The sequence below is a fragment of the Haematobia irritans genome, chromosome 2, assembly GCF_050003625.1.
Source record: "Haematobia irritans isolate KBUSLIRL chromosome 2, ASM5000362v1, whole genome shotgun sequence".
In the NCBI taxonomy this organism is placed as follows: Eukaryota; Metazoa; Arthropoda; class Insecta; order Diptera; family Muscidae; genus Haematobia; species Haematobia irritans.
The window spans coordinates 233,433,973-233,461,538 of NC_134398.1; the positions used below are offsets into that span (position 1 = coordinate 233,433,973).

At 35.1% G+C, this 27,566-nt stretch overlaps 4 protein-coding genes across 6 annotated transcripts in view; 2 read left to right on the forward strand and 2 right to left on the reverse strand.

Annotated features, from left to right (window-relative positions):
* Pde1c (Phosphodiesterase 1c) overlaps positions 1 to 27,566 on the reverse strand; it is a 143,751-nt gene that overhangs the window by 34,331 nt on the left and 81,854 nt on the right. The window contains exons 2-5 of one of the 3 annotated variants that reach the window (XM_075297930.1): positions 20,530 to 20,853; positions 10,475 to 10,994; positions 9,605 to 9,718; positions 5,354 to 5,860 (exon numbers count right to left, since the gene is read on the reverse strand). In XM_075297930.1, the coding sequence (XP_075154045.1) occupies positions 5,354 to 5,860; positions 9,605 to 9,718; positions 10,475 to 10,994; positions 20,530 to 20,853 (1,465 nt within the window). Of the gene's footprint in view, positions 1 to 5,353; positions 5,861 to 8,631; positions 8,692 to 9,604; positions 9,719 to 10,474; positions 10,995 to 20,529; positions 20,854 to 27,566 lie in introns of all 3 variants that reach the window. The other 2 variants (XM_075297931.1, XM_075297932.1) reach the window with 2 other exon arrangements.
* On the reverse strand, positions 2,893 to 4,551 carry esc (extra sexcombs). Its single transcript, XM_075297936.1, has 4 exons — positions 4,373 to 4,551; positions 4,196 to 4,317; positions 3,962 to 4,133; positions 2,893 to 3,904 (listed from the first exon to the last, which is right to left on the reverse strand). Exons 1-4 carry the CDS (start codon positions 4,445 to 4,447, stop codon positions 2,984 to 2,986), a joined length of 1,290 nt encoding a protein of 429 aa, XP_075154051.1. The 5' UTR covers positions 4,448 to 4,551; the 3' UTR covers positions 2,893 to 2,983.
* The window catches only part of LOC142227396 (maltase 2-like), a 77,408-nt gene continuing 54,851 nt past the window's right edge, over positions 5,010 to 27,566 (forward strand). The window contains exon 1 of the mRNA XM_075297934.1: positions 5,010 to 5,281. The gene's annotated coding sequence lies outside the window, so the exon portion shown is untranslated. The remainder of the gene's footprint in view (positions 5,282 to 27,566) is intronic.
* LOC142227398 (serine protease inhibitor Kazal-type 1-like) lies at positions 26,330 to 26,797 on the forward strand. The gene has a single exon (XM_075297937.1). It carries the CDS (start codon positions 26,420 to 26,422, stop codon positions 26,660 to 26,662), a length of 243 nt encoding a protein of 80 aa, XP_075154052.1. The 5' UTR covers positions 26,330 to 26,419; the 3' UTR covers positions 26,663 to 26,797.

Below are 27,566 nucleotides of genomic sequence, written 5' to 3' on the forward strand. Positions count from 1 at the left end.
CTCATCTCACATCTATTGAGGGAGAAAAGAAAATTGTGGACCAAATAAGAAGATATAGCTTGTTTTTGTTGTAAAGTAACCAACCAACCCCAATGAACAATTATTGTTATAGCTGTTGTTATTATTGGACTCAAGACGATGGTGTTGTACAGATATGTGGTGGTGGCGGCTACGATTACGTCTATTCACCATAGTAGCATTCACACTAGTGGCACTGGAGGAGAATTGTAACGGAGAAGAGGATGCTGATGAACATTTACTAGAATATCAAAGGGAGACAAGTACAAATAGGAAAATACAAGACATACATTGACTAATAAAGAAAAACAAAAAGATATTACATACTACCAAAAATACACAACACACTCATTATAATATAGAACTGTTTAAAAAGCGCTTTAAAGAGAATAAAACGAATAAGAAAACTTTAATTCATAACATTTGATATGAAAACACCAGAGTTTTTATATCAAAAAAGATGTAATCAAATCAATAAATTTATGCCGATTATATTGGTCGAAAATGGGAGTCCAATGATAACTGAAAAGTTTTTCATTTATCATTGGAATTAACGTATTGATTTTGCTTAAGTATTTTTCCTAAATTTGGATAAAACACATTTTTAAAAGCAGTAATTGTCCAAACCCATATTCTTAAATTCGGAACGTAACAACAAATTGATTTGGTTGCACATATTAGTATCTCAATGTGACGAGGAGGAAAGACTGCAAAGACACCCCAATCGGTTTGGTAATAAAAGGAACAATGGCTAACGGTGTTTACTAAGTTCGAGTTTAGCCGCTAAAACCGAAATTAAATCAGTGAAAACAGTATAAAATTGTATCTTTTTAATGGATTTAATGGATTCTCGCTCTTGGAGACTTCTTGATTCATTCGACGTGGCTTGATTTTTGTTTCTCTGAATCTGAGAGGTACATAGCGTTTAATCAAAACATAGCAGTACGGGAAATTAAATTTCCCAATCCAAATACGGATAACATAATGAGTGATGTAATAACAAGCTTCCATCATAATCGGCTGCGTTGAATCCGGAGCAATGTGAACATAAACATAGGAAGTGCATTTTTAAAATGTTCAAAACAGAAACGTTGACATTTCAAACATTTCACTAATTCGACTTTTAATTCTTATTACAGTCCCTCGATTTAAGTAAATCTATCGCTCACAGTAATATGAAATTACACCGGACCAAAGATATAATCTTAAACGCCTAGAATGCAATTATCGGCCAAATTAATAATACAAAGGAAACAAAAATCCCTTTTTTAATAATGAATGAAGGGTTTGGCTTTCTTTAGGGTCCTTCAGAATGTTGCTTTCATTGTGGGATATTGAAATATGAACAATTCAATTTTCCACAATGGGCATTTAAACTTTCCATTCTTACATCATTGGCATGAACCCAGTTTCCATTGTTGTTATCAACATAACACACCTACCTTCATAACTGAAAGGAATACTGACAGAAACACTGGACTTGTGTTATACAGAAACAACTAAAACTAACAAATTTAAAGGACTAAAATTAAATTGTCCTAAGAGCTAAATTTTTTCATGCCATTACCACAAAAAAGAAGGTCACACAATGAACGCCCTGTATATGTAAGTGGGAGTAAGTGATGAGTACAAGGACTCAATTCAATACAATGCGTATATTGCGTGTATGAGGAAAGCTCGCTCAATAGAATGAGAATATATTGCTTTATACATCTAAAAATTAGTAATTGACGTTAAATGTCCCCAAGTCTTAAAATGTCTGTACAAAGCAGAGAACAAAAGATGATTTCGTTAGAACCAGTGTCCATAATGTTCTCGATTTAGTTTTGTTGGCAATACAAAAAGGTTGAAACTTTAAAAATTGGACTCACAAAAATTTTGGAAATTTGTTCAATGGAATGCTACTCAATTTACAATGTGAGAAGCATACTTGCGAATTTGAAAAGATTTTTGAAAGGTTTTCAAATCAAATTAGACAAATCAATTGAACATAACATTTCAAATTGTCTAGGAATACGTATGTATGTGAAAGTTATCATCAACTATGCACACAGGATTTCTCATGACTTCAATCTTGGAAAAAAGAAATGATTTCATGGCACGGAACATAGCATTATAGTTGAAATATTAAGATGTGTTGTAGTCATGTTAGTTAGCCAGCTAAGGGTAATTGCTTCATAAGATTTAAGCTTCCAAAGGGATTTGGAGTCTAATTGATTTTCTCACTATACCATGAGTTTCTGTTATTCGTAGAAAACAACTATGTGAATTGTAATATTCTTTTCATTATGTATGACATACCGGGATTTTTAGTTTGTTATAAACGTAGTCATGCAAGTGACTTTGGTATTATTAAAATCTACACAAAATCGAGCCCTGTATCTCCCCTCTTTATAGTCTTTCTATATTTGTTGATGGATGCCATTAATAATTTTGAACGATCTACATTAAAAAATGGGTTTTGTTCGTTATAAACAATTTTAAGGAAAATGTTTTAAAGGGGCAAAAAAATTCGTTATAAACACAGTCATTTGTGTGGGGAAATCAAGAAAAATCATTGGGAAAAATTGTTCGTTATAAACGGTAATTAGTTATGTGTTCGATAGTATCAAAAAAAAAAAAAAAAATCCCGGCCCTAATAAGTTTCGGTCCCAAAATAGAACATAGTACCAAGCTTAAAAAATTGTTTGACTATTGAAAATCGAATTGAAAGTAGTTTTTAAGACATATCTACATCTGTACACAAAGTAATTTTCAAATCAACGCGTATAACCATATTCTACGTATATTATAGGCCTTACTAAATTTAATTATTCCTCATAATATAGGGACATTGCGTATTGATCGAACTACGCATATATTAAACTCACTTCATTTGGTTACGACTATAAGAAAACTTTTATTTTTCGAGAATGTGTAGATTTTTTCGAGAATATATTTCTAACCAACAATAAAAATAGAACAACTAGGGTGTATGTACTACTTCAGCATTCCGACGATTCGAACGCCAAACAGTGCCATCATCACACACCCACACTAAAACGGTGGCATCACGAGAAAATGCTGTTTGCCGTACAATCGATGTACACCGGACATTATTTAAAGTACTGGAATGAGTGTGTCTCGGGTCAGATGGATCCAATTCCCATACATATACTTTGCCATATTGATTTCCTAAGGCAACAACCTTATGCCATGGATTAAAGCCGAAACGTACAAACCATATCTCACATTCGTCGTAATTAAACTCACTGATGATGGTACATGAGGCATCATTAGGTTTCAGCTGTGACAATGTTTGATGCAATTGGCCAGGTTTCCAGCAGACAATAGAGTTCTCACACGACTTGGATAGGATAAAATCGCCGAACCACTGGACACAATCTACATAGTTACGGTGAATGTCTCTTGTGGAAAAATCGGGAAAATGTTGCATTATGGTGGGGAATGGCAATTGTGATTTGTTGGGATTAAAGGTGCGGGACATTTCAATCTTTTCCTTAAACTCGGGTGTATCAATTCGCCACAATTTCAGAGAGTGATCCATACCACTGGACATTATACGCTCACCACGTAAATCAAAGTCAATGGAAAGAACTTCATCACGATGACCTTCGACACCTCCAAATATTGCTATACAAACATGAGTTTGAATATTCCACAAACGAATGGCATGGTCCTTGCTGCCTGATAAAAGCAAATGTGGTTGTCTTGTGTGAAATTTCAATTCATTTATGGCTTGACCATGGCCTACGTAATTGCCAACAGCCTCATTTTTATGAATATCTATGACCCGTATAACTCCACGATAACCAGCCGTGGCTAAAAGGGGTACGGACGTTTTAGCATCGTAAGACCAGCTGCAGGTGTAGAATACTTCATCGGGCTAAGGAGAGAATATTTTGTAATAGTTACCAAAGGATAATGGGGTGAAATAACTTACATCTGGATCGGCATAACACATGATTAATTTTAGCCCTCCTTTACGGGGACATTCATAAATGTTGCAGCGATTACTACCGGCTGTGGCAAAAATCATGGGTTGATCCTTACCCAACAAATGATTAAATGCTACACCAAATATGGCCTGACCATGATCTTCCTTTAAATGGCAACTTGAATGGGAAAATTTATTTTAAAAACACAGAGCCACATTTCTTGAGAAGTTAAAACATACTCATATTTGTAGGCAGCCCGTTTCACTTTGGATTTACTGTGTCCTCTACTTTGTCTTCGCCCCTTGGAACCTGGTGATTTACTCCGTGATGTTGTACTTGTAGCAATACTCGCTGTGTCGTCCTTAATAATATTTCATAAATGAATTCTTTGTTAACCATTGATTTAACTCACTTACCACTGACTCATTATCACTATTTTCTGCTTTGTTACCCTCTTTCGGCGAGGGTTTGTCCACTTTAACTTTTGACATAACTTTACCTTAATAAACAAATTAACTAATCGAACACGGACAATGTTTTTTTGCAAACAAAACAAATAAACACAGTCACTACCTTCAACATGCAAAATTGGCGCGTATTTTTAGAGTTGCCATTATACAATGTCAATTACAGGGCTGTTTTCCTATGCGTACACATAGACAGACTTGTATTTCTTGGGGTACAAAGCACAACACCGACTGTCAGCGATGTCGGGAAAAGAATATTATTCATTCGACTTGGTTATGTGAAATCGCACGTTAATTTTAATATCGTATATAAAACATAATAAATAATATATCTGTTTTAATACGAGGAATATATGCCATTCAAAATTAATATTTTCATGCATTTTTTTTGTATATGGGAATGACTAGGTGGGGGACAAATAGTTAATTGAATAGGGTGGCACTTAGTTCATTTCACTTGAATAGAGCCACCCTTTATGGTACATATTTACTATTTATGTGTCATCCAAGAGAAAATTCAATCTCATGCTTTGGAAAATCGACGGAGATATTTGTTAAATCAAGTGTTAAAATGTTAAATTAGTTTTTTTAAGAACATGCAATAAATGTTTATACAGTGTCATATAGAATATATTTACAAGAGAGAAGTTTAGAAAAAAGACGAGGACAGACAGCAAAGAGATAAAGTCACAAAGTTCAAGATATGTTGGACAAGGACAAACTCTAAACTCTGGAAGTTTTGTTGTTGAGCATTGTGTGCCTAGGTAGAATTGAGTTGCGTGTAGCTGAAGATTTGGTCATTGTTTTAAGGAAATCATTAAAAATAAAATCAAGATAATATAAGAAAAACTAATATAAGTGAGTAGATGCAATTTATTTAATAATTATAAAAGAAAAAGTAGAATATTAAAAGAATTTGAATTTATGTACGTTTTATTCGTCGACATGGATCTCGCCCAGACTGGTGTTCTCAGACGTTTTTGCCTTTGTATGGTTGCTTTGTCTTTATTACTACAACTGCTACTGCTAACTGTACTGTTATTCTGAGTGGTAGTCGTTGAAGGCGACGACGATGTGATTGAGGAGCAGGAGGTTGTTGAGGGTACGTCTTTGTTTCCGTCTTCCCCATCTTTGGGCACTGGCGCAGATGATTCGGAGTCTTTGTCATGACCTTCCGTTGACGGAGGTCCGGTGGGTCCACTATGTGTTTGTGGGGCCAAACACACACCCTTAGTGCGACTGTCTATTTGGTTCTTTGAATCGTCCTCTGTCGCTCCAGTAAATTTTCCAGATTCCTCATTTGTCGTTCGAAGGGAACAAAGACTCTGGTCTGTGTTATTATTATCGCTGGGTTCTTGGTGGTGTTTGCTTTGATGATGATGTTGGCATTCAATATTTTTGCAATTACCATTACATCGATCGTTTTTCTGTTCATCTCTGATGGTAGATTGATCACAAATAACAGTAAATTCAGCATTTAGCAGTGAGTAAAAAGCAACCGTAATGTTTTTTTTCGATTATTTTGTTTTTGGTGAGAATTACAAACGAAAGGCAAATCCATCGATCGAGTTGTATTTCAGATTTCACAAAATAGATTTGTTGACGAAATCAGTATTTTTTTTTTTTGATAGGCGGCAATTAAAAGTAAAACAAAGACAAGATAAAGGAAATATTTCAATTAAATATTTACTCTTTCTAATTCAAATCGTTTAAAACGTAATATAATTGTTTATCCTGAAAAGATTACACAATAAAAAAAATACGATTCCATTTTCTTAATTTTAACATGTTTCCTCTACAATAATCTGCCATGACGGAAATGCCCTTGTTTTCATCTAAACTCTACCCGAAACTTTCTAAGCTGCTCAATAATGAGTGGAAATTTTTACCATTTATTATTAAGTCCTAAGTATTAACATTAATTTCTATGCCTACATTCATTGACAGTGTATCGAAAAATTTGTATGAATGTGGGGATTATTTTTCAATATTGAAACTTCCTTCTGCAGATGGAGTAGCGCTGGTTAATGCAAGTCGGAATAAATTTTGGAGTACAACGTTTTATGTGTAAAGGTTGCTGATGCTATATTAGATTTTCGTCTTGAAAATCACTTTATTATCTCAGTTACTTTATTACCCCTGTCAATAATTACTTTCAAAGTAGATGATTTTACTTAATTAAATTAAAATATGTAAACATTTCAAACTTTGTAGTTCCGAAGCATATTTATAACTGTACCAAACCTCATAGATGTCTTAAATAATGGGTATGGTTACTATTTTCCCAACTTCGGTGCTACATATGTATATGAGCTGTACATACAGATTTCAAAATGGAATTTTCGTATCAAAATTTGAGAAGCTGAGAAGACTGATTTTAAATGTATTCTTCGTTAGGCTGTACGACCAGATAGTCCGTATGTGGGCACTTTAGTAAGTGATGATTTCAGTAACGATATTTCAATTCAAAATTCATGCTTTCAATTTCAATAAAGCATGCATTCAAGAAAAAATCTGAAGCTCGTTTATATGGAAGTCATATTATTTTTGCGACGAGGTGACAGAGAGAAAATCCATGATTTTAGTTTACCATAGTCTGCTTACTAGGGCTACCGAATATTTCGAAATGAATTAACCAGCCACACATATATATACATATATTTTTTTTGACTCCACATCATTGCAATAACATATTAACTTCAAAATTCACATAGAATGAAAGAATACAATTTAGTATTGTGAAATATGGAAAACGATTATTTTTTCAGTAGTTTATTTTGCAGTTTTGAGTTAATACGCTATTGCGCAATAGTTAGTGTATGTATTCAATTACAAATTGTAAATATTTGCATTAATTATTTTTTATTGTTATATTTAAAGTTTCGCCGAGTAGCTAGCTGTGATTTGCTACCTCTCTGCCATGATGGCAAAAACCTTTTGATTTTTCTGATTGTGTTTAGTATGTTTGTATTCTTTTTTGGGCCTCTGGAACTATGTATATATAGTTACATAGTTTGTTTTTGTTTCCTCAATAAAACAGTGAAACTTTTTCATCTCCTCTTGTTTGTCATAGTCCGAGGACGTGAAAATAAATAATGTAAAAATAGTAGGAAAATATAAATGAATCTGTAATTAACTCATAGAAGTAGAAACCACGTTACACTTAATTCTAAACCGCATATTGCAAATTAAGTAATCTTTGGCCATTTACCATGCCATGTACATCAGCAGGCGGGTAGAACCAAATGTAGTGGGGATTCGAAAGTTTTTTAATTTGAAATTCAATATAGAAAGTTGAGAGATGAAACATTGAAATAGAGTTAAAATTACACATTTTGTAGAAATCCTTTTTAAGTGCATTACCATACACTGAGAATAAAAAAGTTGAGCATACATAAAAAAAAAAATACCCATGAAGATATCAAAATTTTATTTAAGAGGATACTCTAGGGATTTTTTAAGAATAATTTTCACCTTAATACATTCTCTCTCTCTTTTTAGTTGTTTAAAACTTAATAGCTAACATCTAAGTATTTTGTTTTTGGTTTACATACATATACATATAGTATAAACAGTCAAATGCACACACACACACATAAATTATATATAGAATTAATGGAGATGATAAGTATCTATGAGAATTGAAGAGAAGATGTATCCATTCGTTGCGACTTTTAACGAGCACTATCAACACTCATATATAAATTTAAACGTGATGATTCCGGTGGCTAGAAACATAACAGATTGGAAAAGAAAACTATATCGATTCATCAATATCTATTCATCCACATGGGAATACAGTTGGCAGTTTGCTAGAGATGTAAATAGGCTATTTCATGGAAGGCATCTAAGCACTTATGATTATGACTCGAGTATGGAAATAATGTGATGCAAATAAAAAAAAAATAAGACTAAGATGTATATGTAGCATGTAAAAATGGTACTTAGGAGCTATAATATGCAGAACATGCCGTAGGGAGAAAATAAATGAAAACGGATAGATGAGTTCCGCCCTAAGATGAAAACACAACACGCACAATTAGCTTTTTTCTTAGATATTTTTAGTCAAGAACACGAGAGGCACAGATATCATAGGGACTTGGAAATAGGCAGCGGATGAGAGCTGGAGTAGTTGATACTTCGAAGGGAGTTAGGAGAAAGATGATTAACAAGATGAGACTTGGGGTAACAAAACCGCTAACACTTACTCTTCACATTCAACCGATGAGCAGGAATTTTGCCTCTTCGATTTACCTGATGCTTGGCTTCTGTTTTAATAGGGATCGGTTTGGTTCAGTTGGCGATGACGCGGACGAGGAGGAGGAATAGAGAAAATAAAAAACACAAATTATAGAAAATAAAAAAGTCGGCAAAGTCAACTAAACTTAAACCACACCACGCTGTACATGGAACATTTAAAGCGACATTGGCGAACAGTGAAATGGCGGCTTACAACAACATTTGAGGGACACATTTGTACGTCTGCTCCTAATGGCAGTATCAAATGACAAACCAAATGAGAATTACACATTAGCTGGTTGAGAAGAACGATGAAGAGAATAGGAGTTCAATAATGATATTAGAAAATGTCCAATGATTGGACCATGATGACACGAAATGATACAAAGTTTTATATACAACAGATATCCGGCGACAACGTCAACAATCAATTTTCTATGAATATGTATATGGATGAGCTGCTCAGTTCTAGTTTTAACAGACACATTGATAATTTAGCTTAAATTATTGCATATTCTTTTGAAGGATGATTACACATAGCATATGCCCCCTATTGTTACATGAAGAGAGAGAGAGAAACCTTGTTATTTAAATGAATTCGATTGTCGAATACAGTGTTAGATGATTAAAACAAGAAACCAAAAATCTGTCAAAAAGAAAAATGAAGCATTTTCTCACCATTCAAAATCCAATTAGTAACCACATTTTTGTTTTTGCATTGTGAAATCAACAAAACTATTCTAAGATTCTATTAGTTGCTCGTTATTACTTAGCGTTTGCTGCAGCATTAATAATCTTACTAATCGCTGGCCATTTCCTTAGATTCTACTACATAACGATAGCGCATAGAGGCTTTATTAAGGCAGCCGATAACAGCCGCTCATGAACATAGTTAAAGAGAAACTCATAGGAACTTTTACAATTTAGCGGAACAATACTTACTTGGACTCGTCGATGAAGACAGCCTCGAGAACTCGAGCTGCATAATGGAGATTCTTTTGTAAGACATCTGCAGATATTTCACCGGCACTAAGCATGCGTAAGAGATAACGTAATCTGTAATGAAAATGAAAATTATGAATATTTCTTTTTCTTTAAAATTGACAATAGAAAAAAATTTGGGTGGCATATTTGACTCTCATCCCTATGTGGTGTAGGTTATTTGACTCGCAATCCATATTCTAATCTTATCTGATTTTTAGGAGGTCACACGATATGGTGAAGATTGAATTGACGTGAAAACTTTGACCCAATTTGTCCCCGAATGTCTAAGTCTAGTTCTCACATTTTAATACAGTTCTCGTTCGTATGAGATAAATGGTTGTTATAGTACATTCTTTGGAGGAAAAGAGTACCGACCCTTTTATGTAGGACAAACTTTGTTCGCACAATGTGAGAGGACTACTCTTACTAAAACGGCTGTTCCCAGTCAATCGTATGACTTTGTTTTCGGTATTGGTATGAAGATTCATCCTGATTTTTCTGGGTAGTTGTAGTTCCCACTCCTCGGACGCTATTTAAAAGCGGTGCATTGAACTTAGGCCAAGAAACTTTAATGTTTTCTTACAGTTGCTTTTTCAGATACTCAACTGGATGTTGGAGCTATTAACCTTTTTTTTATTGATGGGCAAATACAACAAGAAGAATTTTTATTATGGTATAAATTATCGAAATCGCAAAAGTTGATTTATGAGTACTTCTTCGACTTTTTGCAGTGGTCGCATAATTAAATTTCTACTTAAATATGGGGATGGGGATTCGTTCTCGGATTGTTAAAATGTGCGTATAGAATTGTGGTAAATTCCAGCTTACCTCAATGCAGCTTTATCACAGGCATCTGGTGTATCGACAGCTGGTAGATTTTCCGTAGCCAAATCGACATTGGCTTTTGCCGACGCGCTCTCATCCATGGTCATGATCGTTTCGGATACATTCTCATCCTGAGTATCGGTGGCTGTTGGTATTAACGGTGCTGCAGTATTGCTCGAATTTGGTGATGTGGGTAACATTTTTATTGTTGATGAATGTATTTGTTGTTGGTGCGTTTGAAGTGTTTGAGCGTGGTGGGTGGATGGTGTTTGTATAAAGGAATAGGTCTGTGGCGCTGTGTTGCCCAATGATTCGTTGAGTAGATTGTCTGGTTGTTCCTTCTGCTGATGCGGCGTTAAGTTGGCGGACGCCTTTCCTACAGAGTCATCTGTTATAAATGTGCCTCTGTTATTTGACGAAGGAGTCGACGTAGACGATGTAGGTTGATGTAGGAGTTGAGATTCGAGTTGGGTAAAGCTTTTTCGACTATTCGATCGACGTACAATGGTAAGAGCACCGTGTCCTGAAAAACATGATAATAATAATGACACAATTACAAATAATGAAATGAAAGAAATGTCGACTAAAGCCGAAAAAAATCTGCTGAAAAATGAAAACAATACTGTTTGCACCAAAATCTTTTTTTAGTTTGACTGAAGCAAATGAAGAATTTAAACTAAAGGTTGAGTTACATATCATGCGTTAATCCGTACGTTGATGGAAGGGTTTATATTTTTCAGTTTGAAGCACTCTAACAAAACTGTTGGTTTCAAAGAAAAAAATCAACTCTTCAATCAACGGACGAATTAACGCATGGTATGTAACTCAACCTTAAGGCAACCGTCACACAATAAAAACAATATATTAAGAATATCCTAACCTGTATTTGCTAAAAAATCTGAATGTTTCTTAAATTAAGGCGTTAAAAGAAAACAGAATGTTTGCTTATAGTATATAGGAGCTTTTAAGGATATTAGATGACATATAAAAGTTATCCTTTTTTGAGTTGAAAATTTACGGGATCTCCAAAAACAGTTGTACGTGATTTTTTGACCAACTCGCCTCGAGAACATGACGAGTTGATATTGAGCATGTAACATTCCAATTAGATTCAAAATTGATTTTTTACATTTATAAGAACGCAAAATTCATTTATGCAATTTCCAAACTTCAGCATTCCAATTTAAATCCTTGAATCCTTTTTTGGTATTTCTTTCTGGTGAACTCTGATAGTCTATAATCTCGTTTGGCCAAATCACGATAAAATACACCAAAGCAAATAAGAACCAGTTTATGTTTAAACGGGAACAGGAATATAAATAAAAATACTTTTAACGCAAAATATCACACAAAATGTTACATGCTTCGCGTTGATAATGGCGTTGTTTTTTATGTCTATGTCGTTAATGTGATTTGTTGGTGTTTTTGGATTTATCTTTACTCTTCCAACACATTTGAGAAACATTGTCCATTGCTCAAGCAATCAATTTGTACATAAAAAATCCTTGAAATACTCAATTATTGTGCAAATAATTGTAGCTAAAATAAAAAGGTGATGGAATGGACGATTACTATGTGTTGGGCGAATGTTGGATGGCTCCATTGTCCCCAGCAGCCACAACGTATCCCTAAGGGTTCATTAGCTAACAAATCCAAGTGTAATAAAATACCACAAACATGTTTAAGTTCGTTGTAGATATCGACATGACAGCTTGTATCCATCCTATTGTTATGTTACACACTTTGCCCTCGGACAGGGCATGTTCGCCTGTGGCTTGATTGTTGACTCAGAGATACAATGTGTTGTTATTTGTATTTATTTGTTCTAATAAGTTTTTAGGATATTCGAGGAGCAGTGATTTCACAAATACACCTATACCATTCGCAAGTGGTTAGTCCTGGTTAGTGTGTCTAGTTGTAACCACTAGCCACAGTTAACCAAACATCGAATGCACTAAATTTTGTGCTATTTGATTTTTATTATTTGTTTTCACTTCTAGTTGGTTTTTATTGGTATTCTATTTGGATAAAGGCTATTTATATGGGAATCCTTGACCAAACACTATGACCTTTGTGGATTGCGATAAAAGGATTGTATATTTTGTGTGTACGAATGCAAACTCTTAAAAAGTTTTGAATCTGATGGTGATTTAAGTTGAATTTCTGAATGCTTAAGTGAGCGCATTATCCAAAGAGATAGCATAAAACTTGCAAGGATAATTTCTAAAATACTGGATAGTTAATAACTTTACTAAATAATAATAAGAAAACCATGTAAGCAAATGTAGGATAGTTTATGAAAATTTTAACTAATTTATGTTACAAACGCCGATATAATAAAAATATTTTTTTTCGCTTGTTAAAGAAAGTTTCTTATTTGTAAGGAGAAACTTGGAGTTGAATGTATTCAACTTGTTCAGATGAAAACCTGTCTTTAGCCTCATACAAAGTTAAAAATGGACGAGTTTTTTTAGTAAATTCTGAACTAATTTACAATTAATTATTAAGTTTTATAGACAAAGAACATTAAGATACTTGATAAACATGGTCATTGAAAAGAAAACTTTTTCCACAGTCTTTAGTATAGATCTGAACCAAGATAAGGAATATAATCACCCCAAACATGTTTCGACAGCAAAATGTTATTTTTGAACGGTGAACATGGAACATTTTTGTAACAAAAATGTGTTTTTTTTTAACCCTGGACAGTCATCCTTATTTTTTGAACACTAACGTCATCCTTCGTCATTTTGACTACGGCTTATTTCAAGATGCTATAATTTGCAATGTGAGCAATAATGTGAACCAAATTTGAATTTATTTTCTTATTCATTTTGTTTTTAATTAGTATACAACAAAAATTCATAAAATATTTGATTTTGTATAACTTAAATTTATCATTTCCCAATCGACTAAAATGCATTTTAGATCGAAAATGAAATTACGCGTCGTCATTTTGACGAAGGATGAATGTCCAGGTTTAAGCAAACATATACATGGTTTCCGAAATCAGATACATAATGTTCGAGAAAATAACATGGTTGCGACAAACACAACATTTGCTCTGGGTGTGGCTTTGATAGATAATTCAATTTGGGTCCTTTATGCCAACTCTTAATGAAGAAAACATATACACCCAAAGAAATTTGTTAGTAGGGAAAGCAGAAAAGTCTGCTAAAACAGCAGAAAGTCTGCTAAAACAGCAGAAAGTCTGCTGAAAAAGGGACAGCAGTCACTGTTTGCTGAAATAGCAAACATTTCCTGCTATTTTTGACGCTCGATTACACTAAAACATGTTTTATTTTGGCTAAAAAACATAAAAATGTCAACTTAGGAGCTATCCTAACATAATTAACACAATATTGTATGAATATCTATAGTATTTGACCAAAAATCTGAATATTTATCGAATTGAGGCATAACAGCAAACAAAATGTTTGCTGATCGTATTTAGGACCTTGTAAGTATATTACAGTGCAAAAATATACCAAAAACTACTTTTGGTTCTTAAATAGGCTTTGGAGAAAATTTTATAACCTAAAAATTTTATAAATTGTTGTTCATTGCGCCCTGAAGTACAAAAATATAACAGCAGACATCGACTGCTGTTTTTAGCAGACATCGACTGCTGTTTTTAGCAGACTTTTTTCTATGAGTGTAGGAATTAATCGCCTTTAAATCGAATCATATTTAATCCCACTGTGCACCATCTCTTTATATCACTACAAGTTGTGGGAAATTAAAATTTAGTAAAATTTTAACTTTTTTCTCTTTTCAGCTCATTTAAATATAGTAAATAAAAAATTATTTAAGTAAAAGAAAGTTTATAATAGTATTAGCGAAATTTTAACTAAAACATATTAATTTCCACGAACTAAAATAAAAAATATTGAGTGGTCCCTTTTTTTTGAGTATCTCCTATTTCTGACAAAACTATATGAAATTCTATAAATCGCTCAATTGTTGAAACTATGGTTATATTAGGCATCATTCGGTTTGTAAGGCATCGAAATATTTGTCTCAGATCCAACAAAGTGCATATATTCATATGAGACGATTTAGTCATGTCCGTCCGTTAACTTCGAACGATATAAACTATCGGCTTGAATCCTGACAGTTGTTATTTATGTAGGTCGGCATTGCAAATGGGTCATACCGGGCCACTTTTAGGTATATCCCCATATATAATGATCTCCCAGATATAAATTCTTATTAGCCTCCTGAGGCAGAAATTTTCATAATAAATATTTGGTGTAAAAAAACTAAGAAAAAATTGCTTCATATTGCTCGATAATTATAGCCCCCATATAAACGATCCGCAGATTGGACTTCTTGACCCTAATGGAGAAGCAAATTTTCTGTGAACTATTATGTCAAACACTATAAAAATTAGATAACTTGCCATCGACAACTGTTGCCGAAACCGAAGTAATTCAATAGTGTATGACAGTCTTTAGTAGAACTTTTTACGCAATCTATGGAGGAGGGGACATAGATTCGTCCAGGCCGAACTTTCAGCCGTACGAACAAATATTCGTCGACAACTCTTTTCAGAGTTAACATATATATTAGCATAATATTCCCCGTCAACGTCGTTTTTAGCCGTCGTAAAGAGTGGACGTGGACGAAATTGTAGTGATTCACATATTCGTAGCTAACACACTTAACCTAAGTGTTGGTCTACCCCAAGTTTAACTCAATGACTCCTTTTTATAGGTGAGTCAGAAGGTTTGGCCGAAACTGAGATTGAACCCATAACCCTTTGTATACATGGCTTGTATCCTAACTATTGGGCCACAGTGACTCCCAGCAAATGAAAGTCGTGCATGAGCCAGAGTCACAATAAACTATAACTGTTGTGTCGTTAAATTGGTTTCCAATAACAATAATTGAAAAAATGCACGCTGCTTTTATACTAAAACTGTATTTATTTTCTAACAGCAATTAATCTTATAATAATGATTACAAAAAGGTGACTTCTTTTTATTTAATGCGATCGTAAGTATATCAAGAACAAGAATAAGAAATAATGGTAAACAAGAATGACAGTTGCCCTTTATGGTGATGCCATATTGATTGATCTGTACGGCTGTGCGATGATTAATGGTCATAACAATTCTCCCCCACTTATTGAAGACTCATCCAGTTAGTGTCGAACATAATCGCTGTAGTAGCTAGGTGGTTTCCTTAATCTGCTGGATGTACGCCGTGACGGTGTAGTGTCAACTTCCGAATTCCCTGTTGAGGTGCTTGGTTGTTGTTGTAGTGGTGTTGACGGTGTTTCAGGCTCATTACTGTGACTTGTTGAAATACTGCCGGGAATATTCGTAAGAAGATGCGGATGATACAAAAGTTGATTATCCGAATGTTGATTATCATTTGTTGCTGGTTCTGCCTCTTGAGACTCTTGTACATCAAGTTGATTCTTTGCCATGGTAAAATTAAGTTGATTTATATGGCGTTTAAAAATAAACCCATTGTCCAAACGAACAAGGTAGTGAAGACGACCAAGTTTTTTGACAACAGTCCCAAGCTTCCATGAAGGTTTATTTGCCATGTAATACCTTGCTTGTATTCTGTCTCCCACACGTAGCTGTCTGACAGGTAACTCCGGATTTGAAGATGCTGTAATTTTTGAAGGTTTTAATACATCCAACTTTATTTTAATCTGCCTTCCCAGATATTGTTCAGCAGGCGATTTACCGTTGTTTAGAGGAGTAGCTCTGTAACGAAAAAGTATTTCTTGCACCTTAGTTGAAATTGACGATGAATCATCTGCCATAGCCGATAGGCGTTTTTTCAAAGTCTGCACATTTCGCTCGGCTAAACCATTGGTCGCAGGATGACCAGGAGCGATGAATTTCTGGAAAATTCCACAATTGTGACAAAATGATGTGAATTCTTCGCTTTTGAAGATTGTAGCGTTATCTGAGACGATAACGTCAGGAAAGCCGTTTCTTGCAAATATATTGCTCAACATGTTTATGGTTGATGAAGATGATGGTGCATTGGAACAAATTCCAACTTCCACCCACTTCGATTTGGAGTCCACTACAATTAGAAATTGGTGGCCTTGGAAAGGTCCAGCGTAATCAATATGAATACGTTGCCAGTTTTGTTGCGGTTCCTCCCAGTGGTGTAAAATTACTCTTGGAGGACTGTTTTGCACTGAAGCACATGCTGCACAAGATCGAACGTAATTTTCGATGTCTTTATCAATAGCTGTCCAGTAGACGTAACGCCTCGCTAATTGCTTCATCTTTGTTATCCCTAAGTGGGTATGGTGAAGTTCCTCAAGAACAGCTTTTTGTAACAAATCTGGAACAACCACTCTCGGCCCCTTGAATAAAATTCCGCAATTTATTGTGTATTCAGTATCGACCATACCTGACGACTGCAAGTCGAACATAATTTTAGAAAGTTTTTGATCTGATTTTGTAGCTTTCTCGAGTGAATCGAAATTAATAATTGTTGATGATATCTGTTGCACAGTTGAATTACAAATAGACTGCACTTCTTTATCGATGAAATTTATATAATTTATCTTCGTACTTATTGGTGCACGTGAAAGACAATCAGCGTTTGCATTTTCTTCACTCCTTTTTGCTATAACTTCATAATTATATCCAGCTAGAAATGCTGCGTACCTTTGAAGTCTTGCCGAAGTCATTTGCGGTAGTTTAGAGTTTTGATGAAAAATTCGTGATAGCGGTCTATTATCAGTGACCAGCTTAAACGTTCTACCGTAAAGATATTCATGAAAATATTGAACAGCATAAACAATGGCTAAGGCTTCTCGGTCCAGCTGAGAATAATTTTGTTCTGACGACGTTAATGACCTTGAAGCAAAAGCTATAGGCCTTTCTTCGCCGTTGATTAAATGTGATAGCACCCCAGAAATGCCTGTAGGACTAGCATCACAGGCTAGCTGCACTGTATGATCCGGATTGAATGGCATGAGGACACGATTACCGGCTATTTCTTGCTTTAAAGCTTCAAAAGAATTTTTACAATTTGAATCGAATTTGAAAATTGAATTTTTGCACAATAATTTCCGTAAAGGTGCGGTAAGTGTTGACGCGTTAGGTATGAAACGAGAATAGTAGGTCACCATACCTAAAAATCTCCTGACGTCATCTACATTCTTGGGTTGTGGCATCTCGACAATCGCTTTTATTTTAGAATCAGATTTTTGCACTTTGTTGAATTCAACTATGTGGCCCAAGAATTCGATGCGTTCTTGAAAAAATGAGCATTTTGAAAGATTTAAGTGTAGATCGTATTTTTTTAGCTGCGCTAAACAAGCCTTCAGATTAGATTTGCACTCAGTTACAGTTTCGCCATGAACCAAAATATCATCGAAGTATGCTTCTGTTTTTGGAACCTCACGCAGTATTTGATCGATAATTCTATTGAATTCTGCTGGGGCGGTCTTGATTCCAAACGACAGACGGTTCATTCGAAATGTGCCTCGATGCGTTGAGATCGTTTGTATCTCAGATGACAAATCATCAACTGGAACGTGTAAATATGCTTTGTAGAGATCAAGGCGACAATAAAATCTCGAATCTTTGAGGGCATTAAAAATTTCATCCACTTTTGGAATGGGGTAATGTGCATCTACCAACCGCATATTGACTCCGACTTTATAATCAACGCAGAGGCGTACCCCTCCATCCGCTTTTGGGATTACTACCAAAGGTGACCCCCAATCGCTATTAGTTACTTTGGTTATAATGCCTTGATTTTCCAATTCATCGATCTCCTTATTAACACGTTCTATTAATGCATATGGTATTTGGCGCTCTTTGATATAAATAGGTTTTGCATTGTCTCGAAGTCGAAGGGAGACTTTATAATTTGGTACACAACCTATCTTCTGTTGAAAAACTGTTGAAAATTCTGACATTAAATCATCAATATGATTTAATTCGCTTATTGAATTTGTAATTGGCTCATTGTTGATTTTATCCAATTCGTTGAGATTAATGCATAATCGACGAATCCAAGTACGACCTATGAGGGCTGTACAGCCATCTGGCACAACATAAAGGTCATCATAAATTGAAATGTTGTTGAAAACAGCATGAACTCGAACTTTCCCTTCGGGCTTGAATGTATTTTGAGTGTATGATCGGAATATGATATTCGTACTTCCAAGTTTGTTTGACAAATTTAACTTATTGAAAATTCCTCGGGGTAGAAATGAAAATCCAGATCCAGAATCAACTTCGAATTTTATAACTTTGCCTTCTATCAATATATTAGCATAGTATCGATTAGAATTTACATTACCATAGCTGCTTTGGTATACGTCGACTATTTTGTAAATTCCGTAGTCGGAACCATCACTCTGAATTTGATTCGTTGAAATCGACTTGTTTTTGTTGTTATTTGTAGGTCCGGCATTAGGACTATCCGCCAAAAGAGATGCAATACAGACTTTTGCTACATGCCCGTGTCTAGAACACAAATTGCATTTTAAATTTGCACTAGAACGACATTCTTTTGCAAAATGATTATTTTTGCCACATCTTAAACATAAGCCAGCTATACCAAGTTGCTCATAATTAACTTTGACCTTCGATTTTTGCACATTAGGACGCTTTGGCATTTTCCTTTTGTTTGAAATTTTATTAATTGTTGCACTTGAACTATTTGTTTGTGATTGTGTTAGTTCTTTTGCATCTGCTTTCGCTGCTTCTAAAGCTAAAGCTTTTAAAACGATTTCTTCAAACTTCGATGAACTTGATTGCAGCAATTGCTCTCGAATACTATTGCAAGAAATTCCTCGAATAAATTGTGCACGTAAAAATACATCAGCAATTGAACTTTTGCACTCGCACTCTGAAACAAATTCACAATCACCAATGTCCGTTCGAAGCATTGCAACATATTCAGAAATTGACTGTCCATCCGTCTGGTATTTTGACAAAAATTTATGTTGTGCCACCAAGATATTTCTTTTTGGTGTCAAATGATCCTCCAACAATTTCAATAACTCGTCGTATGGCAGTTCCATTGCAATTTTTGGTGCCGCCAGCGATGTGACCATATTGAAGTATTTTGCTCCAATTGAATTTAAAAGCAGCTTCGTACAATAATCTTTATTCGACTCAATGCCTTTCATGGTTACGTAATTTGTAAACCGTTGAATGTAATTTCGGTATGTCTCCTTTGCCGGGTCGAAGATATCAAAATTGGGAACCAAAATTGTATTTATTGTTGCACTGCCACCATTTTGTACTGCACTAGATGTTGATGCACCAGTTGTTAATTTGGCTAATTGCGCCACCAAAGCTTGTTGCGCCTTCATAAACTCTGCAAATTGAGCGGCATCCATTTTGTAATGCGCGTACTGCCTTACAAAAAAAAAATGAAATAATTAATTTGCACAATAAAAATTAATTTATTTGGTTTCACTCTCGTCGCCAACTGTTGTGTCGTTAAATTGGTTTCCAATAACAATAATTGAAAAAATGCACGCTGCTTTTATACTAAAACTGTATTTATTTTCTAACAGCAATTAATCTTATAATAATGATTACAAAAAGGTGACTTCTTTTTATTTAATGCGATCGTAAGTATATCAAGAACAAGAATAAGAAATAATGGTAAACAAGAATGACAGTTGCCCTTTATGGTGATGCCATATTGATTGATCTGTACGGCTGTGCGATGATTAATGGTCATAACAATAACTATGCGCAAAATTTTCGTCACATTCCTATGTCAACCATGCTCACGACTTCAGTGACGCTCAAGAGTCTTGTGAGTCTTTAATTTTGTTTTTCATACAAGTGAGTAAAAATTTTCCATCGTAGGTGTGCGTTGGAAAATTATTCTCATCATACCTTCACATACATCCCTCGTATCTTATGGTTTCAGAAAAATCAGCAAATCAAAGTCTAGTTCCAATAAAAGCCAAAACCAAATCATTTACTTAATCTCCCAAAACATTTCGAAAATGGCGAAGAAACGTTAATGGAAAAGGCAACACGTTTTCATGAAAAATATATATGTGGTGTGCGAGAATAAACACTGATAGATGTACTTACTTGCAACTTGACCATTCAGAGAAGACCCAATGCTATTATTCGTAATTGAGAAATTCACACTTTCTGACGTGCCATCCACACCGGAGGGACTTGTGATCTTGGTAAAGTCGTGAGTGTTGCTGTTATTTCCTCCACCTCCTCCGCCACCAGAGCCTGCTCCACCACCCGTTGTTGCTTGTGTGCTGGTATTACAATCCGATGGAGTACTGGAAGTAAGTCCAGTTTGTGAAGAACATCCAATATTGCTGCTGTTACCCGCACCACCACCAACGGTCGAACATGAAGAATCTTCTCTTTTGGGTAGATTCTCGGGAGTACTGGCAACTGTAAAGAATAAAATGAAAATGTGATTTATTTTTTGTGAAATATGTACATAGATATTTTCATGGATGAAACGTGCAAAATGGAGTAATGACAATGTCAAAATTTAATGGAAAATATTTTCTTTTACACTCAATACAGTTGTTTGTTATTTTATGAAATATTATTTTTATGTAAAACCTCATACACATTACACTTTCAAAATCCACTTTAACTAGATTTCAGCGTTCGTTTGCCTTATAAAAAACGGATTTTAAAGCCACTTTTAGTACATTTCGAGGCTAATGTGAAGTTAGCCTGATTTCAATGCATGCTGGGTTTGGGTCCAAATGAATGATTCTACATATTCTTTATAAGGCTATTGAACAAGAAGATGAAGGTCGTCTTCTATTTCAGGCTCACTCCGACTATTCCTTCCATTGTGATACCATAGTGGTGAACACCTCTCTTGTCACTGAGTGATGCTCGATTCACTGTTTAGGGAAGCTTTGAAACACTCGGAAATTTCACCAGCATTTCTGAGAGGAGACAATCAACCGCTGAAAAGCTTTTTGATGTTTGGTCGAAACTGGGATTAAACTCATGACCCTGCTAAACATTGCACCACGGTGGTTTCCAATATGGTCTGGCGGGGGGAGATGTGTTATCTACATTCGCTCTCGTCAGCGATGAAACATGTATAACTAGACTTGTCTAGATCGTAATAATTCCTTCATTTTCATATCCAATAAGCTCGTATAAAATTGTAATGAAATATTGTTATGTCGTTTTGCTATTCAGCTGATGGTATACTAAATTTCTTGTAGCCATCGCTTTAAATCGTGATGAGCTTTTTTCCTTAAAAAAGGATAACATTTCTCATTATCTTATCTCTCAAGCATTCCATGGGTATCATTTTCTACTAGGACTTAATTTTGGGATCCATATCATCGTAATAATCAGTGCGATTGCATAGTGGTCAACATATGTTACCTGTTTCAAAACATTTTCAATTTAATTTATAACCTCCTACCTTTTAAAGACGGCATGTGTTCGGGGGCTGTTTTCCGTCTTAGGAAGAAATCTCCGCATGATACACAGGTTTCCTTGAAGGACGAAGTAAAGCCACAGGTTTGGGGTCATTGAAAATTAATAGTAGAAACCCCTTCACTCAGTCGCAGAGGATAGAATGAAGAGAATTTAATTGGGATTTGAAGGAAATATTCAAAAGGGATTCTAACCGAATGCTACAATGAGAAAAATATCGACATCATAGATGGTGAACAAATTTTGATCTATGTCTGTTTTCATCAATCAACATGACGAATAAATGGAAATATTTTGGAAACGGTCAACTGTAAAGCCTCATACTTCCTTAATGTTTAGTAAAGCTCATGATAAATAGATATGTAGTTTCTTGTCGGGGAATTTGATCCCGAATAATTCGATATAATTTCGAATTATTTTTCTTTCGATTTTCCAAGACAGTTGTATCACTTTTTCCAAAAGGCCATCGATTTTTCTCATCTATCTTTTTTACTGGTTCCTGGAAAGTTTACTAAAATCAAGCTAAAGTTTACCATATTTTGCTTTAACTGTATCATATAATAATGGATGGTAAAGGGTTGAATGTTGCCATAACTATAAAAAATTAAATTTATTTAAGAATGCAATTTAAAATCTAACATCAGTTTCCATATAGGATTTTTTCCCTTTTTTCTCGAGAAACTAACAAATTCCATTGAATTTATTAGGTAAAGAATTCATTAATTTCTGTCAATGAAAAAAAAGCGTGCAGGAGGGTCTTAATTTCATGTAAAAAGGGCTCAGTAAAATTCCTATGTAAAATTAGCAAGAATTCTACATAGAATAGTTTGTGGTAACCCTTAATCAAATTATAAAACAATTCATACAAATCAAACAACTGAAGATATTGTAGGTTTTATGGTTATATTGTTTCTTTATAATTTTGGTTTAAGAAATTAGGGAAAACTTAATTCATTTAAGGCTAGCAGGAGAGATTAAAATCTGCGTTCTTTATGTTCCTTTTTTACTTTCATTTTCTGAGTTTAAAAATATGAAGTAGTTTGTCAAAGATATTAAAGTTTTATGAGTATTCAAAATATCACCCATATCAATGATAACTTAGGTATAGTTCCCATATATATGTATCGCTCGATTTTCAAAGTCGTCTTCATAAAGGGTGATACGGTCAAAATTTGGTCAAGGGAAAACGCGTGTAAATCGGTGAAATCGTTTATTTAAAAAATCAAATTAAATTTATTTTTCAAGTTCAATTAGTATAAAATTCAGGAAAAATATTCAGTTAGGCTTTCGCTTTTCCAAATCCGAATTGCCGGGCCTCACGCTTGACACCTGCCATCAGATTTTGTACAGCCACCTTGTCCACCTTCTTCGCCGCAGAAAGCCAGTTTGCCTTGAACTGCTGCTCGTCCTTAGCAGTTTTTTGGTCTTCTTTAGGTTCCGCTTGACAATAGCCCAGTATTTCTCAATTGGGCGGAGCTCTGGCGTGTTGGGAGGGTTCTTGTCCTTGGGAACCACCTGCACGTTGTTGGCGGCGTACCACTCCATGGCCTTTTTACCGTAATGGCAAGATGCCAAATCCGGCCAAAACAGTACGGAACAACCGCGTTTCTCCAGGAAAGGCAGCAGACGTTTATTCAAACACTCTTTCACGTAAATTTCTTGGTTGACAGTCACGGAAGCTATGAAAATGCTGCTTTTCAAGCCACAGGTACAGGTGGCTTGCCAACCAGATATTTCTTTGCGAACTTTGACAGTTTTATGTGCTTGAAAATATCTGCTACCTTTCCCCTTCCTTTTGCCGTATAAAACTCATGTCCCGGAAGCTGCTTGTAGTCGGCTTTGACGTAGGTTTCGTCGTCCATTACCACGCAGTCAAACTTCGTCAGCATCGTCGTGTACAGCCTCCGGGATCGCGCTTTGGCCGTCGTATTTTGTTTATCATCGCGATTTGGAGTCACTACATTCTTGTAAGTCGATAGTCCGGCTCGTTTTTTGGCTCGATGCACGATTGTAGACGATACACCCAGCTTATTTGCGGCATCTCGGAGAGAGAGGTTAGGGTTTCGCTTGAAACTACCGGCAACTCTCTTTGTCGTCTCAGCGGCTTCCGGTTTTCGATTTCCCCCCGATCCAGACTTCCTGGCTGTCGACAAACGTTCCCCAAACACTTTAATTACATTTGTAACGGTTGATTTGGCAACTTTTAGCGTTTTTGCCAGCTTTGCGTGCGAGTAGGTCGGATTTTCCCGATGCGTGAGCAAAATTTTGATACGCTGCTCTTCTTGCTTGGACGGCATTTTGACAACTGAAGAGTGAATTCCAAAATCAAAATAGGAGCAACATTCTACACACACACACACCTTCAAAATGAGGGGTGTTCAGGTTAAATGCAAAATTGAAAGAAATACGTCAAGTTTATATTGACCAAATTTTGACCGTATCACCCTTTAATCCCAAAATTTGACGTGAATAGATCCAATGCAATGAGAATGATGGAAATGTATCCGCTGTATTGAATTGACTTCAAACCTGTATAACATGTTTGTCGCAACCATGGGAGCTACCGTGGTTAGCAATCATGGGATCGGGGCTCCAACTCCAGTTTCGATTGATCACCAAAACATTTTTCAGCTGTGGATTATCCCCTCTCTGTAATACCTAACCCAACCATGTTATTTTCTCGGAAATTATGTATCTAAGTTCCGCAATAATGTAACATAACATATATGTTTGGGGAGAAAACAATATAAAATAAAAAATAATTCATGTTCTCTATGAAAAAGTAATATTATGCCCTTAAAACACATTTGAGGTGACCATATGGCTTCCTTGCGTGCAGGCTAGCTCTAAACGAGATGTATGACGACACTAACTTTACGACAACGTGTATATTCGGCTGGACAGGAGCTATGTTTCAGTTTATATGCTGGGCATAGATTGGCTGTTATGCTTCGGGACATAACCGGTTGATCCTACGTGACTTTAATGGCCATCAGAAACAATTGCGTTCTCTCTTGGCAAGCAATTCACTATGCATATACTGCATAGTGAATTAGAACGCCCTACCAAAATTATGAGTGACTGCAGTACATCGCCCGTCGCCAGCTTGACTGTCACCTAGTACCCTGTAATTCCTTTGTACTCAAACTATCTGTCTATAATTATTAGGTCGACCGACCTCCCGAATTCATAGGCTCTGCTTGCTGGAAGAGAAGACTACCGAGACTATACTGATTGCGGTGCTTCAACGCAGTATCCGCTTTGTATATACCAGCAGCTACTGTGACATGAGAATCCCACTTTACAAGAGATCAACCTACATAAATAAGTAGACGATGAATCGAACAAACTGTTACAGGAATTAAACCTGATTTTAGATATTTCAGTAAGCGTGTTTGTAACACGTATTAATAGATTTGGAGATATTGTTAATATTATTTTTGTATGGTAGATTGAATGTCTTCTCCAATATATTCGTTCAGTGTAAAATCGTCTCTTGGTTGACTATTGATTACTCTTACTGAAATTTGCAATGAGTATTAGGTTTACTACCTCAAATATAAGGGATGTAGTGCGGTTTCGTGTGGGAGTACATATTGGTAGGGAAAGCCCAAATCAGTCAACCAGTTTGAAATGGCTTCTGGAAACATTTTTTGACATTGAATGAAATTAATCCTTTACCCTTATTAAAAATGTAATGGTTTTATTTTTTGGGTAATAAACTGCCAAAAAGAATTTCTTGCCTCTTCTACAGCTTTCTAGAATGACATTTGCGATATGATTCACAAATGCATATGGTCTCGCTGAATGATGAATCATTGACAAGGTAGTTTATCAATTTTTTTCTAAGTTTGCAAAAGATTAGTGTGATTTGATTTGTGTATTCGTTCCATTTCTAATCAAAGTACTCGGCATCAATTTGTATTTGCAATCACTTTTGATTTGGTATTTTATCTGAAGAGCTTATTTTGAAAAGATAGACCCCATGAAAGTTGTAACTACCTCTTCTAAATGGTAGCAAAAACAGGCTACGTGTTATAAACTTCTCAGCTATAAAACGCAATTTACTTTTCCTTATCTGTGAGGACAATTGATAATCACCATAGATTTGTGTAGGGGAAAACATTTGACCACGTGTCGTCAATGATTCAATCTTTGGGAAATATTATGCGAGTGTTTTATGCTACTTTAACATTGTGTAGTTTGCTGGGTTGTGTTATGCGCTTTTGTTTGTAATTTCGTGGGCTATCTTGGCATATAGACGCCGTAATCATTTCATTCAGCCATTATGTGCACCCTGAATATCTGGCCCTAGTGCTATTTTATAAATTATAACGACACATTTGTTGCTATTTCATTTAAGCGTTCTTATCGCATTGCCAATGGAAAGGCAAAAACACCAGCAGAATTTAGCCACCAACTAGAGTGGAGTTGTTTATAATGGGGATAACTCCGGCCTTGTATACTCAGTTTATTTACAAATCTAGACTGGTTAACAAATATAACCGCTAAAATCAAAAGCAAACTTCCTCAAGAAACTATCATGAAAGTTTTCGTAGTTTTTACACTTGTTTTGATGGCCATTCTGGCCTTGGTTTCGGCCGATATACGCGTTGCTGCTGACGAAAAGGAAGCTGATGCTCCTTGCAAATGTGCCCGTATTTTAGATCCTGTTTGTGCTACTGACTCCCAGACTTATCCTAATTCTTGTGAATTTTTGTGTGCCCAAAAGAAATTGGCTCGCAAGGGTAGAAGCATTGGATTGGCTCATGCTGGCAGATGTTAATTCTAGACCCACCCCATAAATATATCAAAATCAATGTATCAATATAATTTCGAATTGGCGATTGTTCCTTTTTTTATGAAAAAATCCAAACCTTTTAAAAATTACCAAATATATACCTTATAAAAAGAGCTTAAAGCCATAATGGGGTTTTATTTCTTAACAAGAGAAAGTGTATCAGAAACATTAATATTAAATAAAAAACAAACAAAAACTTTTTGGAATAAAATTTAACGGCGTAATAATAATTCCAAAATTAATGTATGACTAATAATTAGTAAAACGATTATTCGCCACAGGAGAGAATTAATAAAACTATAGAGGCGATTTTCACTGAATATTACAACTGGTAGTTTTATAATGGTGATATGTTTAATTTAAATCAAATCAAAAAAAGATTATACTAAAAAATGGTTCTCATGATTGTCTGGCTTCTTCGTATATAAACCAATAAATTTTTATACCCATACAAGATATTTTGAGCTATTGAGAAATTGTTTGGATCCGAGTAAAATTTGTTTGACGGCCAAATGTTCATGCAATATTGAATGTATAATGGTCCCAATAATGCCTAAGATTGTTTCAATCTTACGATAGGTAACATGACTATATTGCAATATCAATTGTCGCACAGCATCAATGGTTTCCGGAAAACCTTCATTTTTTATTTTTACTTCATTATTTATTTTTACTTTCAATTTATGCTCCATCGTTCTGCGGATCGCAGTTTTTTTTACTTTTGTTTAGCATTAGCTATTTGCGAATTCATTTATTTTGAGGCGTATGCATATTAAATCATTGATTGATATGCTCCTATTTATGTTAGAATCATTAGTTCCATCTCAGGCTCTTTAGAAAACACAAAAAAAAAATCTTTTAAGATGCAGTAATTGCAGTGAATACTCTT